Below are 15138 nucleotides of genomic sequence, written 5' to 3'. Positions count from 1 at the left end.
TCGATTTTTGAAATTTATTATACAAAAAATTGAAAAACTCACAGTAAATTATTTTTATTAAAATTTATGCTTCAAAAATAAAAATATGAAGGAAAAATTCAAAAGTTGTAATTCATTACCATTTTTACGTTTCAATAATGGCAACACTGAAACTAAGTAGGTAGTTACCTATTTTTCAAAAAAGGTACCTCGCGTTTTCAAACCTTGAGATTTTCATTCCTGAAAACAAGCACAAACCTAATAAAATTACGCCTTGAATGAAAAATCGCCATGTCTCGAAAGTTTTGATCTGTTGACAATGCAATTGTTGCAATTAAATTAAATGCAAAAGTTGATCGTTTTAAAGTGAAAAATAAAGTTATTTATGTGTGCATACGTTGTTAGAATCATGTCGTAAATAAATTACAATAAATCCATTCGCATATTCTCACTCAAGCACCGGTTTACGATGCAACGGACTACATGATCAACCTCTCGAATAAATTTTACCTTTTTCGTCTCGAAACTAATAAAATAACCGAAGCATAGCGATTTTGCTCTCGCTCTTCTGAGCATTGCATTTCCCTTTGTTCACTTTTTGCTTATTAGTTACCGTTTTAAATTTTCCAGCAGGTAAATCAGGACTACTCATATTGTGACTATACATTAACCTAACGATAACTCGTAGCTTAAATGACATACATTAGATTAGTGATAATGTTTGATAATGAAATCGAGGTAGATTTGCAGAACTCATTTCGCTCGTTGGATAACCGATTAGGCGATTAAAATATCAGGAAAGAGGTATTTTTCGTAGCGTAATAAACGAACGTTTTTGTGTATAAATTTTGTTTTCTAAAATCGTTGCTTAATTTATAATACACATCTCTTTGGATCAAATTTCCTTCGTGATGTTCGCCAAAATGAGTCAAATGTTTCTGTAATCGTTGATCAAAATGTATGAAACTTGGCTATCAACAGAACAATCTTTTATACGTAACACTTCTGAACATTGTTTTCTGTTCTGAGCCAAATTCAAGTACAAAAAGTAATCACGTAAGTACTCGTGCCAGTTAAATTGAAACCAAAAAACATGCTTCGGAATCGGATCACCTTCATCTTACCAACTCCATTGTCCATTCACTCATCATTCCATCGTTCACTGTATATGTCAACTCGATTCAAGACGTAACCCCGACTCACGTAAAATATTCTTTGATTACAGAATGGCAGCCAATCAAATGTACTACGTCGATAATCACATGCAACATGATTTGAACGCTTTCCGCGATCAAATGCCTGATTACTCGAATCAGTCGATGGAAAAAATCGACGACAAAAGGCACAAAGAACAACTTCAAGAGTCGTTACAAATCCAGCAAATTCAAACCGAACCATCGGCGACTGCTCCTCAACCTTATCAGTTCCAAGGTCCGATGCCTTTGCAGCTGAAACATGCCTTTCGTCCGGGTCAAAAACCTTCCTTTCCGGCCGTCGGCGATCCGGATTTCGACGGTCGTAGATTACGAAGAACTACTATGAGGAAGACTGTGGATTATAATGCGGCCATTATTAGAGAATTAGAAGTAATTTGATTTTAGTATTTCTTGACACATCGATGATAGAGGAAAGTAGTGCATGTTGTGATGTTTAAGGGTCAAGGGTGTATAGTCGACTTTTTTCCAACAGAGTATGCTTTTTTGCCGTATAAAAATGTACGTTAAACGCGAAGGTTGTAAAGAGTTCGATGACTTGATTCTTCTCTGTAGGTTAGAGTGATTTTTCTATTATCTATTTTGAAGTGTTTTGTTACTTCATATTGATAGTATATTATTCACGTTATAATTCGCATTTTCAGTGTGGCAGGGCCCCAAAGGAATTTTTTCGCTAAAGATCTGCCGGCCCAACGAGCTTGTGTTTAAGTGAAAAAGACATCATTGTACGTGCAGAGTTTTAATGTTCTGCGTCGTGTTGTTTGGTTTAAACAAAAAATACACAAATATATACAAATGCATTCCTACGCAAATCGTATAGCAAGTGTTGAGAATCGGATATGAACTTGAACATATTTTGCAATTTTTTTTTTCATGTATTGTTTTTAAATTGTCAATTGTACGTATTTTTGTAAATAAACGAACAAAACTTCGAAACCTGCACAAAAACAAAAAAAAAATGCTCAAGCCTCGAATGACATGACACTTGTGGAAGAGAAAAAATTATACCAGTAGGTACACGTGTCATTCAACGACCAATAATAAACAAAGACATTTTACAAGTTCATTTATCAAATGAACAACTGGAGTGTTATTTGATCAGATGAGCAATTGTATTTGTAAAGGGAACCGAATGCATGAATTTTTCTCTACTTTTGAACGTAGATTGAAATTAGTAGGTCATGATTTTTTTCTGGGTCAATGTCTTCTAATTCTTTCGTTGTTTATTTATAAATAAAATTTTAAAATGTATTCGTTAATGGTGAATGGCTTTGCTTTCTCTGATGAAACCTACTCAACGTGAGATTCTCTCTGATTCCTCAACTTACGCCTCCCTCCGGTCCCTATTTTGAAGTACTTTGGGAGCAGAATCTGAGAAATCATGTTCAATTTTTCTGATGGTGGGTGCCTGGGAAGGGGATGAAATCTTGAGATTTTTTTATTTTACTATTCGAGAAGGAAATTTTATCTGATTTCAATTATTCGGAGGTAGGAGAATGGAAGGAATGAGCTCATCTTTTTTTCCTTCTTTGAGTATCCCATTAGCACAAGTGAGAAATTTGGATTATTCTAATTGGTGTAATTTTTTCCCTTTTTGTTCTCATTACGTCATCACCCCTCCCCTCTTTCTCTTCCACCAGTCATCTTTAGTTCTTTTTCATATGCTTAATTCGTCTCATCCATAGACATTCAAAGATCTTGAGGAGTAGAATAGATTCGTTTCTTGTTGTGGCCCAGGCAAACAGTAAAATTACCTAAAGAACTGAGTAAGTTTATTATTAGCCTCTTCACTCGATTCACTTACTTACCCTTCATAAAATATTTTCCTTCCCATGGGGAAGTGATTGGATCAGATCGCATCTGGTCGGATCCAATCAAGTCTGAACAGATGTGAGATTGGATTTAGGGAATGTCCGGATCTGATCTCGTTTCATCAATCACCGGTCCAATCAATCTGATCTGATGAATCGGGTCTGAGTAATCTGATCCGATCTTCCTACTTGATTAGGGCTGATCTGGTCTTTTGAATCATGTGTGATCTGATCTGGTCTGGTCTGGTTTGATCAATCAAATCAGATATAGTCTGATTGATCAAGTCTGATATGTGCTGATCTTCTCCAGCCAATCAGGTTTCTGGTGGTCTCATCAATCAAGTCAAATCTGTGCTGATCAAGCAAGTCTGATCTGGGCTGATCTTATCAAATCCTATCTGGTCTCATCAATTAGGGCTGATCAGATGGAATCTGGTCTGACTTTATCTCATAAATCAAGTCTGATGTGGTCTCATCAATCAGGTCAGATCTTTTCTGGCCAAGGAAGTTTGATCTGGGCTGAATCAAGTCTAATCGTATCTAATCCATCAAATCCACACTGATCTCATCAATTAGGGCTGATCTGATTTCACCATTCTGGTCAGATTTAGTCTGATCAAGCATACCTGACCTTATCTGATCAATCAACAAATCTGATGCGGTCTGATCAATCAAGTATGATCTCATCAATTAGGGCTGATCAGGTGTCATCATTCAAATAGAATCTGATCTGATCTAGTCTGATCAATCAGGTCTGACCTTATCTCTTAAATCAAGTCTCAAGTCTGATGTGGTCTCATCAATCAGGTCAGATCTTTTCTGGTCAAGCAAGTTTGATCTGGGCTGATCAATCAAGTCTAATTGTATCTAATCAACCAAATCTAGTATCCACTCTGATCCCATCAATTAGAGCTGATCTGATTTCATCATTCTGGTCAGATTTAATCCGATGAAGCTCACCTGACCTGACCTTATCTAATCAACCAAAAAAACCTGATCAATAAAGTCTGGTCTCATCAATTAGGGTTGATTTAGTATCATCATTCAGGTCAGATCTGGTCTGATAAAGCAAGTGTGATCGAATTTGATCAATTAAGTCTGATGTGGTCTCATCAATCAGATCAGATCTTTTCTGGTTTAGCAAGTCCGATCTGGGCTGATCAATCAAATCCACTCTGAACTCGTCAATTAGGGCTGATCTGATTTCACCATTCTGGTCAGATTTAGTTTGCTGTAGTGATGGCAAACTATCGATAGTTTTTCAATAGTATCGATAGTTTTTTTTAACTATCGATAGTTTGACCAATAGTTTTTTTTAAAAGTATTGAAAAAACTATCGATAGTTTTTGGATGCTATCGAACTATCGAAAATCCAATGTTTTATTGAATTTTTAACCAAATTTTTGTAAAAAAGGATCGCTATTGTTCATTTTTTCAATAAAAAAAAGTATTGTTTCTTTTTTTCTCTCTCAAAATGATGTCCCTTGATTTTTTCAGATAAAAAACGTAATAATGAACCTCCAAACTCGTGAAATCACATCCATTATCAGTTTTTAATGAAAATTGAAAACTATCGAAAAAACTATCGATAGTATCAATAGTTTTTGTTACTACCGAAAAAACTATCGATAGTAAAAACTATTGAAATTTTCACTCGAAAACACTATCGATAGTGAAAACTATCGATCGTTGCCATCACTATCAAGCAAACCTGATCTTATCTGATCAATCAAGTCTGGTCTCATCAATTAGGGCTGATTTAGTATCATCATTCAGGTCAGATCTGGTCTGATCAAGCAAGTGTGATCTAATCTGATCAACCAAGTCAGATGTGGTCTCATCAATCAGATCAGATCTTTTCTAGTCAAGCAATTCTGATCTGGGCTGGTCAAGCAAGTCTCATCGTATCTAATCGATCAAATCCAATTTGATCTCATCAATTAGAGCTGATCTGATTTCATCATTCTGGTCAGATTTAGTCTGATCAAGCAAACCTGATCTTATCAGATCAATCAACAAATCTGATGCAGTCCAATCAATCAACTATCAAGTCTGGTCTCATCAATTAGGGCTGATTTAGTGTCGTCATTCAGGTCAGATCTGCTCTGATCAAACAAGCGTGATCTAATCTGATCAATCAAGTCTGATCTTAACTCATCAATCAAGTCTGATGTGGTCTCATCAGTTAGGGCTTATCTGGTTCCATCATTCAGGTCAAATCTTGTCTGATCGGATGAGTTTGATCTTATCTGATCCATCAAAGTTTATCTAGTCTCATCAGTTAGAATTGATCTGATCTAACTAATCAGGCCTGATCTAGTCTCTTCATTCAAGTCCGATCTGATCTCATCAATGAGGACTGATCTGGTCTGATCTTCGGTCAAGTTGTATCTGATCTGATCTGGTCTAATCCAGCATCCACCAAATACAATTTGGCCGCATCAATTAAAACTGATCTGATCTAATCTGGTCAAATGGGATCCAGGAAATGCCCAGATAAGTGCAATTGTTTTCCGCCAAGATCCTGACACATTCTCATTCTGATATTTAATGTCTGTCTTCCTAAATTTTGTATCATCCCTTATCCGGTCCCTTTTTTTTTTTTAGTAAAGAATGAAAGGAAAAACATGATTTTTTCGATGAAGAAGTAACACTGAAAAGGAACTTATCGATCAACTCATTTGATTTGAATTGATAATCGAAGGGTAGGCCTATTTAATTTGGAACATGACCCCTCTCCTAGCTCCCCCCCCCCTAATGTTTTGTACGAACCCGAACACTTTTTCAACTTGGCTTGATTTAATCTTGTTTGTACTTCTATTAAGTATGTAGGTACAATTTGTGTGTAGTTTGGGACTTACTTTGATGAATAAATGCACCTGCATCGGCTAAATATAAAGTCACTCTTTTTTTTCTGATCATCGACCTTTGGGAAAAATTTCCTCAACATATTATTCAATAGGTAGTTCTTTAATAAACTTTAATTTTTTAAAAACTAACTCCTGTAACACTTTTGACAATTTTTAAATGTTTTGGAAAAAGGTCATCTTAGAGAAAAATCCCTCATTCATCCTGATCCTGCTCTCTTCCTCAAAATATATTCTAAAAATCATTCACATGAAAGTACATATTATTCAACTACTTCCCTCTTGCTTTTTATCCTCAATCCTCAACTCTCGTATAAAAAGCTGTAGGTAGTTAAAATGGAAAAGGTGAGAAGTATAGGACTATCGTAATCAGTCTATCACTCGAGTAAAATTTTACAACGATATTTTTTTTTCCATTTTAATTATAGAATCGCCTGTGGCAACGTGATTTTCGAGACAGAGATCACTTGCAACCAGACAGTCTGTACGTTCCGCATGTTCTTCCACCGCCCAGTTATCCGGAGAATCCGTTCAATGCTGTGACCACAAGGTTCGTGAAAACTGCTACGAATAAAGTCAGATGTCCGGTGTTTTGTTTGGCTTGGACTCCGGAAGGTCGTAGGTTGATCACAGGTACTAATAAAGGTAGAAATATTCTTTTATTTTCTCGTCAAATCCGTCTCGAATGATTTTGAATTTTTGCTTGCGCTCACACTCGTCTCATGTCCGTAACTGTACCTTTTGAAACACCCAACCTAATCAAATTTTAATACGTTTACATGTAAGATGTACCTATCCGTGAATAACATTACAATGATTTCCAAGTTTTATACTGTCCACAATAAATTCATTTCATTTTTTGTACATCAACAGGTACCTCCAGTGGCGAATTTACACTTTGGAATGGGTTAACTTTCAATTTCGAGACTATATTACAAGTAAGTGTTGCAGAAAGGGTGGGTCAAGTATGTGAAATGAAGCAGTTAATTATTTCAATATGTTGGTATGTTCTATAGGCTCACGATTGTCCGGTGAGGACGATGGTATGGTCGAATAACGAACTTTGGATGTTGACCGGAGATCATTCAGGATATATTAAGTATTGGCAGTCGAATATGAATAATGTTAAGATGTACCAAGGGCATAGAGAAGCTGTGAGAGGTGTTAGGTTCGTAAAATTTAATTATTTATTAGCAATTGGTATCGAAATGAGAATTTCTTGATAATTATTCATTTTTATTTTTTATGTTACAGTTTTAGTCCTACTGATAATAAATTTGTATCTTGTTCCGATGACGGTACCGTTAGATTATGGGATTTTGTTACGTGTAACGAAGAAAGGATATTTAGAGGTAGATAAGTCGATCCTGTATATACCATATATGAATTAGTTTATGTTTCTAGAGAACCTCTGGCAAATATTAATATCTTGTGTTCGGTTTCCAGGTCATGGAGCTGATGTTAAATGCGTTCATTGGCATCCGTATAAAAGTCTCGTGGCTTCTGGTAGTAAAGATAATCAGCAGCCGGTTAAATTATGGGATCCGAGGTCAGGGAAATCGATGGCAACGATGTGAGTATACTCTGATGGAACTGTCAAGTTGTAAGAATCGATCGTTGATTTGAAAATTCACTCGAATAGTTACGGATTATTCCACATCAAGTCTGGGAGTCTTTCTAATTCACTCGCCAAGAAATCCTATGAATTGGCACGCTCCGATTCGAACAAAAGCAAGCTAAATCGAACGAGCACGTTCTAAAACCCTCTTAACCTAAATTTCAGATCCTTAATTCAATTTTTGGAATTCCGGCGAATTTTTGAAAATCTAGAAAGTTAAAAAACGTTGTTTCAAGGACAATTTTGGAACTTTTTTTATGAAACTATAATTTTTTTGGGCAAAGTCAGTGAATAATCCGTTCAATTCAACTGCTATACGACAAAAATGACTAATTTTGGACCATTCTAGAGCCTTAAGCGATTTTTCAATTTTCTCCAGCAACTCCAAATCACTCTGGAAAAATCAGAAATTAATTTTAGAGTCTGCAAATTCGATAGGAGCTCATTAGATACCCCCTCGATCGCTCTAGTAGGTTATTGCGAAATTTCAGGGGTGCCCAAAAAGCACTAACCCGGGTTGTAAGCCCTAAAATTAATTTTTGTCTCCTCCAGGGCGATTTTGAATTTGTTGAAACATCGTAACTAATTTTGCTTAATTTCTTCCAGTCACGCTCACAAAGCAACTGTGATGGACATCAAATGGAACCAGAACGGTAACTGGGTAGCGACAGCTTCACGTGATCATCTAATCAAACTGTACGATATAAGGAACCTTAATACAGACTTGCAAACATTCCGAGGCCACAAAAAGGAAACCAGTGTCGTTGCGTGGCATCCTCAACACGAAGGATTAATGTGCAGTGGAGGCTCAGACGGATCAATATTATTCTGGCATGTTGGGTTAGTATTATTTTGGCTAAAATACTGCTTCAAAAATAAGAAAACCAGTAACATAAATCAACTAACGATTACACTTATTTGATCACAGAACGCCCAAAGAAGTAGCTGCCATCGATCAAGCTCACGACAGCATCGTTTGGGCACTGGCGTGGCATCCACTGGGACACATATTGTGTTCTGGATCAAACGACCACTCGTGTAAATTCTGGACGCGTAATCATCCAGGAGATCCTATGCGTGATAAGTATAATCTGAATACATTCCCAGCCAGTATATTAGGATTCGAAGAATACGAAGATGGTGAGTGTGAAAATTTCGTTCATTTACCGAGATAAAGATGCAATTTCTATTGGTTCGTGTACCTACTTGTTTTTCCTGCACAGAATCCGGTACTATACGTATTCCTGGTATGGGACCCGAAGATAAAGTCGACATTTCCAAGTTACCAGAAAATATCATGTCCTCGATTCCGGGCTTGGACAGTGGTATTTTCAAGGATAAAAATAAAACTCAAAAGAAAGTACGTAAGATGCAGAATTTCATATTTTTGTTTCTTTTTTTTATTTTTTGATCATTTGTTTCTTGCTAACCGGTGTTATTTTCGCAGGTACCTTACGCTAAACCTATTCCTAAGAATTTCCAAGCTCAATGGAACGAACAAAGATCATCTAAAGATATTATAAGTAAGTATCCGAAGACGGTTTCGAGTAGAATAGTTATTAAAATATGTTTTAACCCATTCGCAAATTTCATTCTTCATTTTATTTTCTTCAGATGTCGACGAATCGTTCCTACCAGATGCTAAAATGATGGCTAATAAATTATTCGAGCATGCTCCCGGAGCTATTAACGTTAAAGATTTGAAAATTGATATGATGTATATTTATGGAAGAATTGTTTCAGTATCAGGTACGAAAACACGAATAATATTCTATCTAAAAATATTTAAAATGATGATTTTTTTGGCTAAAATTGATTTTTTTTCTCATCGACGTTTGCAGAAGGCTCCGAAATCGAAAGAAATTTATTCGAAGGTCGTGATAGATTAGTAGATTATGTAAATAATGGTCGCGTTCCTGAATTAAATGATGTGATACCTCATACCGATCCAGCAGAAATGCCGAGACGTTTAAGAGCTCTTAGTTTGTTTAAAACTAAAGGAAGACAGGTTGGTATTTTTTATGTTGAACGATTCTTTTCCAATTTGGAAGATTGGATGTAATTTTTAATAATTTTGGAGAAGTTTGAGTTCGTTTTACAGGTCATTTAATGTTTTCTTTGAACCATGTGTTGATTTCGTGTATCTTCATTTTTGCACGATTTGTTGTATGTAATTATGCTAATTACGATCTTATAGAAAAGAATACATACCTACTGCAGAGAGCAAGGGGAAGTGTTCTCTCTGTATTCGACAATACTCTTACTCAGCTTCGTTTTTTATTGAAAATATATTCGAATTCGAAATAAGCATTACGATAGGAAAGGAAAGTCCCTTCTTATTCTCGAAAATGATCATTTTCAAATTTTTTAAATATGAATTTTCATTTGTGTTGAATTCAGTTTTTCTTGTCAATTTTTGAAACGTTTTTTAAAATTGAAAATTCTGCTCTTGATACCGCAAAAATAGTTCATCCCTTTTCTTAAAACTTTGGAACGTTCAGAAGATTTAAAGTGAAGTACCTAACTTGAACTGAAAAAATTTTGGGTACCTATTTGTTTTGCTTCTAGCATCGTAAATAACTGGTTACTTTTTTCATGATTGGTTGCTAAAAGTTATCCACTATGCCAATTTTGCTCTATTTTCTGTAAAAAAAAAAATTCTATCAAAACTTGTTTTGAGCAGTTTTGAAAAATGTTGATCCAAGAATTGAGTCAATTTTCCGGGTGGTTATGAAAAAGTATCATGCAACCCATCAAAATGGGTCGCATTGGAAGTACCTTGGAATTTTGACCCATTTTGACAGGTAGTATGGTATTTTTTTCAGAAATCCTAAAAATTATTTTCCAAGTTTTTGTGATGAAAATTTCTTCAAAAGTTCTCCTATAGGATTTTGCTAAAAAATTTCGAATTTCTGCCTAAATTGTGACTTAAGTAAGCCGAATTACAACTTTTTCAAAAAAAAAAAAACTAGATTGATTTTGGGCTCGAACGTTTTCAAAACATGTTTCAATAGAAATTTTCCATTTTCTGCCAAAATTTCAAACCATTTCGGCTGATTGCACGACAGTTTTGCTGAAAATCCCAAAAATCATGGCCAACTTTTTTGAACTCAAAACTATTCAGAAATGCTTAAAATAAGTTTTATCAGAAATTTTTAATTTTCTGATGAGATTTTAATCCATTTTAATAGGTTACGTGAGACTTTTTCCAAAAATCTCGAAAATCATGACTCAATTTTCGGCTCGAAATTCTTCAGAAATGAATCAAAAGTATTTTTGTTGAAAAAGTTCTCATTTTTATGGGTCTCTTGATACTTGATCAGAAATTCCAAAACTCATGACCCAATTTTACACTCAAAATTCTTTAGAAATGCTCGAAAAATATTTTCGTCAAAAAATTAAAATTTCTCGCTAAATTTCAAGTCATTTTTATAGGTTGCATGAGTCGCATGGCGCCTTTTTGAAAAATCCCGAAAATCACACACCGAGTTTGTGCTCAAAAAATCTTCAGAAATGATTCTCAAATAACATTTTCATCGAAAAATTTGAATTTTCGCGAAATTTCAAGTCATCAAAAATCAAAAGATAATCGATTTGTGAGGAAATTTTTGAAATTTGCGCGAATCGCTGTATTTTGTCCAAAACTAACCCTACAAATCAAAATTTTACAATTTCCAGCCATTCTGGAGCCTCCAGCGCGATTTTCAATTTCTCCAGAATTTTGAATTTGCTCTAGAAGGCGTGAATATGAAGTTGGGCTGCTAAAAATCGAGTTGTATATTACACTCGACCTGTTTCACGAGTTTATCCACATTTGAGCCGATTTTGGGAGTGGCTCCTCAAGAGTGGTTTTTTGAGGTGTCACTCTCGCTCCAAAATGGCTGGAAATGGTAGAATTTGCGCTCCGGGAGTTAGTTCTTGAAGAAATACAGCGATTCGCGTGAATTTCGAAAATTTCCACGCAAACGGGAAACTTAGGAGTTTTTGGATTTTTTAATTTTGAAAAAAGCTGGTCAAAAAACCAATTTTGAAGTGTCGCTCCCAAAATCGGCCCAAAGGTAGATAAACTCGTTAAACAGGTCGAGTATAATACACAACTCGATTTTTAGCTGCCCAACTTAATATTCACGCCTTCTGGAGCAAATTCAAAATTCTGGAGAAATTGAAAAATCGCGCTGGAGGTTCCAGAATGGCTGAAATTTGGATTTGGAGAATTAATATTAGTTTTGGGACTTACTTTGACCATTTTTACTGATCAAGTTCGTACTTTTAAAAAAAAAGCATAAATCGCCAAAAATAGTCAATTTTGAATTTTCAAAAATTCGCCAAAAATCGAAAAATGAACTTGGGCAGCTGAAAATTTGGTTTTGGTGGTTTCAGACTATGTTCTTTCCCAAAATCGCGGTCCCGTTCAAATCGGAGTGTGACACCTCAAGCGGTTCCCTTGTGAGATGCCTGAGTGAAAAAATTGAATTTTTTATGAAATTTGGGAAGTCGTGTTTCCCTTTGTTTTGAAATGCCTGGTCTATTCAATATGTATTGAAACTGGAATCCCATTTCACTTCTTGAAGTTCTTTTGGTAGTACAAAAAAATAGGTATCATTTTTCTAGTTGACCTGTACAGATTTCGTACTTTGTAGGAAGTTATATTTCCTAATTCCTTTTTCATGATTTATTCACTCCTACGCTGAGCTGTACATTTGTCGACGAATATGCAAAATTCATAAATGAATTATGGTAGGTACCTAATAACTCACTCCAGCGGTCATGTCATAGGTTCGAATTTTCGGTCATGTGGTAATATTTATGCAACTCGAGTTACCTAACAAAGAACTAACGGTATTATTGAAGGTTGAAGGCGAAGCTGCGTTGCTTTTTCTCCTTTCGTATGATTCTCGTTTTCGCGGCGAACGATATGCAATTTTAATAACACTGAAAATACACGACGACAACGATTGAAGTTGAAACGTAACTTGAATTGGTGGAAGGGGGAAGGGTATTTTTAAAAGATTCGAATCATCATTTTCTAAATTATTCGTGTTACTTACTTTTATTGCTGTTTTATTGTTTTAGGTTCTGCATTTGATGAAGAAACCCGAAAAGAAATCGTTAAAAAGATCGAGTAAGTTTAAAAACAAATCTCACCATATTGTTACGTAATCCATTTTCGATTTTTTTTCTCAATTCATACAACGCGGCGATGATTTTTATTTTTATTCTTAGGAGACACTTCATCTTCAATCCCGAATAAAAAATGGCGCTCGGATAAATACGGCAGCAGCGGCAGCGGAGGAGGATCAGATTATCGTAACTCGGGCGGTAATTCGTATTCGAACAAAGATTACTCATATAACGATTCCAGCGATTACAGATTACACCAGTCGAGCGGCGGCGGAGCCGGTTCCGGTAAAGATTCCAGCCGTGGAGGTAAAAACGACGCCGATTACGACGACTACGATAACCAGTACGATTACGACGACGGCGGAGCTGATAATTACTCGAACGAGCGATCTTCCGGCGGTAGGAATTACTCGTCTTCGAGAGATTCGTGGAAAGACGATAATGGCGGATATCAAGGACGATACTCAAACTCGGACCGAAGATCTTGGAGCAAAGGGCCTCGTAGCGATTACTCAGATAACGGCGGATCGTCATCCAGAGGCCGAGGATACCGTCAAGATAGCCAGAATCAATCTAGTCATTCGGATTCGGGCGCGAGTAGCAAAAGAGGCTCGAGAGATCAGTCTGTTGAATACGGTAGCGGGTATCAGAACGATTCGCGAGGTAGCAGATTCGATAAATCGACCAGAAGTCGCAGAGGATCCGGATTTACTCGAAGACCATTCGGTAGCGGTAGCCGGTCGTCCGGTGGTGATAATTCTGAATCTTCGTATCGAGGAAGAGGATCCAGGTTCTCGGACGCGAACGATAGATACGACGATAAAGACGACGAATACTACGATCGAGGTAATAGCGGAGCTAGCGGAGGTGGTAGTCGAGATAAAGACGATTACTACGATAATAAATGGCAAGATGATAATCGCGACGATTTCTACGATTCGAGATACGATGGCGGAGGGAGCGGAGGAGGAGGAGGAGGAGGAGGCAACAACAACGACGATTATTACGACGATTATCAAGATGATAATTCGTCAGGATACAGCGGTACTTCCAGAGGAGGCAGATTTCAGAGTAGAGGACGTGGTGAGAATTCAAGAGGTAGAAGGAATTCCTACGGTAGAGGAGGACCGTCGTCGTGGAGAGGTCAACGAGGTGGCAAAGATCTACCTCCTAGAAGATCAAGAGGTAGAGGTCCAAGGAGAGGAATGTAATGATGATGAGTAACGTTTGTTTCAACCTTGGAAGAAGATTTGTGACGGACGAGCCCCTTCATCGTGTCGATGTCGTGTTACCTTTTTTTGTTTACTTTCTCCTCGGCTTCGAAGCTGATCAAATTGTAACGCTTCGAAAACCCCGATCACTCCTATCCTCAACTTTTTGAAACGTATCGAGTGAGTTGTTTTTCGTTTCGAATGTTTTAAAAACGAAAAGAAAAAGTACCTTCATCGAGATGTACTTTTTTGAGAACTGATTTCAACGCTCATAGATCATGATTTCTCAGCTCAATCGAGTTCTCGACATAAGTTTAATTATTTTGTAAATTAATTGTATACACGAAACGAGTTAAATTTATACGTACGTATTTTATTTTATTATTTATTATTATTTTTTTTTATTTTGTAAATAAAATGGTCAAGTGCACGAGTTGCGTGCGCGATTTTGTTTCCCGCTCTATCTTTTTTGAAGAAATTCTTGTACATTATGTTGTGATGATTTTCTTTTTCATCTTATATTTTACTTATCGATGTACATTTACACGCGTTAGAATTTATATTGTCTTGTCGTGTCGTTTGTTTACTTACCTATATTTTTCTTTCTCTCGGATGGTTTTTAATTTTGATTATTAATTTTTAATGAGAGTCCCGTGTACCTTCATTTATGAAGAAATAAAATGACGTGTAATTTTATTGCCATCGAGAACTCCAGCGAAGGGCGATTTTTGAAAAACTGTTCCTTCGAACGATCTCTATGTTCTGAATTGTGTTCCCAAAGGAGTAGGTACATTGAATCTCAAGGATGTACATAATATTATGAAATGAGAGAATCGCAATAATAATAAAAATTCTGTATCAACTCACTCTGAGATACTCCCGTCTTCCCGCTTACACGTTCATTCTGCAATTTTTATGATCTGTTTTGCCAGCTGTCCGATTGAGTCACGTGTTCGAATATTTATACGACTCCAATTTTATTATTAAAACGATTTCTCGAGTGAATCAAGTAAAAACAATAATTCTTTAAATCGTACCGTATTCTTACGACGTTACAACGATGTAAATACGATAAAAACCTTGTGACTAAGGCCCGTAACACACTACTGCGATGCGATGCGATGCAACGTTTTCAAACGTCCCATCGCAATGTTAGTTGCATTGAAGTATATGGCGGACAACACACTATGAGATGCGATGCGATGGGACGTTTTTCAGAAGGCTAAATCCTTGCAACGCGTTGCAAGGTTTGTAGTTGATGTACAAAAGTCTGAGACGTCGCATGCGATGCTTTCCTGTGATTGGTTGATTTTACCT

The 15138-nt window shown here is 36.4% G+C and overlaps 1 protein-coding gene across 3 annotated transcripts; it reads left to right on the top strand.

Annotated features, from left to right (window-relative positions):
• The first annotated feature begins 247 nt into the window (after positions 1-247).
• Wdr33 (WD repeat domain 33) lies at positions 248-14535 on the top strand. Of its 3 annotated transcripts, none has more exons than XM_065369280.1 (15): positions 248-612; positions 1205-1565; positions 6300-6504; positions 6745-6809; positions 6888-7039; positions 7126-7223; positions 7318-7444; positions 8096-8329; positions 8418-8629; positions 8713-8849; positions 8937-9012; positions 9104-9238; positions 9331-9497; positions 12563-12611; positions 12713-14535. In XM_065369280.1, exons 2-15 carry the CDS (start codon positions 1206-1208, stop codon positions 13819-13821), a joined length of 3126 nt encoding a protein of 1041 aa, XP_065225352.1. In that variant the 5' UTR covers positions 248-612; position 1205; the 3' UTR covers positions 13822-14535. The 3 variants fall into 3 exon arrangements, with proteins under 3 accessions (XP_065225352.1, XP_065225350.1, XP_065225351.1); XM_065369278.1 differs by having other exon boundaries at positions 6300-6516; XM_065369279.1 differs by lacking the exon at positions 248-612 and adding an exon at positions 633-1035 and having other exon boundaries at positions 6300-6516.
• Positions 14536-15138: the final 603 nt, after the last annotated feature.

This window comes from Planococcus citri, chromosome 5 (assembly GCF_950023065.1).
Source record: "Planococcus citri chromosome 5, ihPlaCitr1.1, whole genome shotgun sequence".
NCBI classification, from domain to species: Eukaryota; Metazoa; Arthropoda; class Insecta; order Hemiptera; family Pseudococcidae; genus Planococcus; species Planococcus citri.
This window is presented reverse-complemented; position numbering and strand designations above follow the sequence as displayed.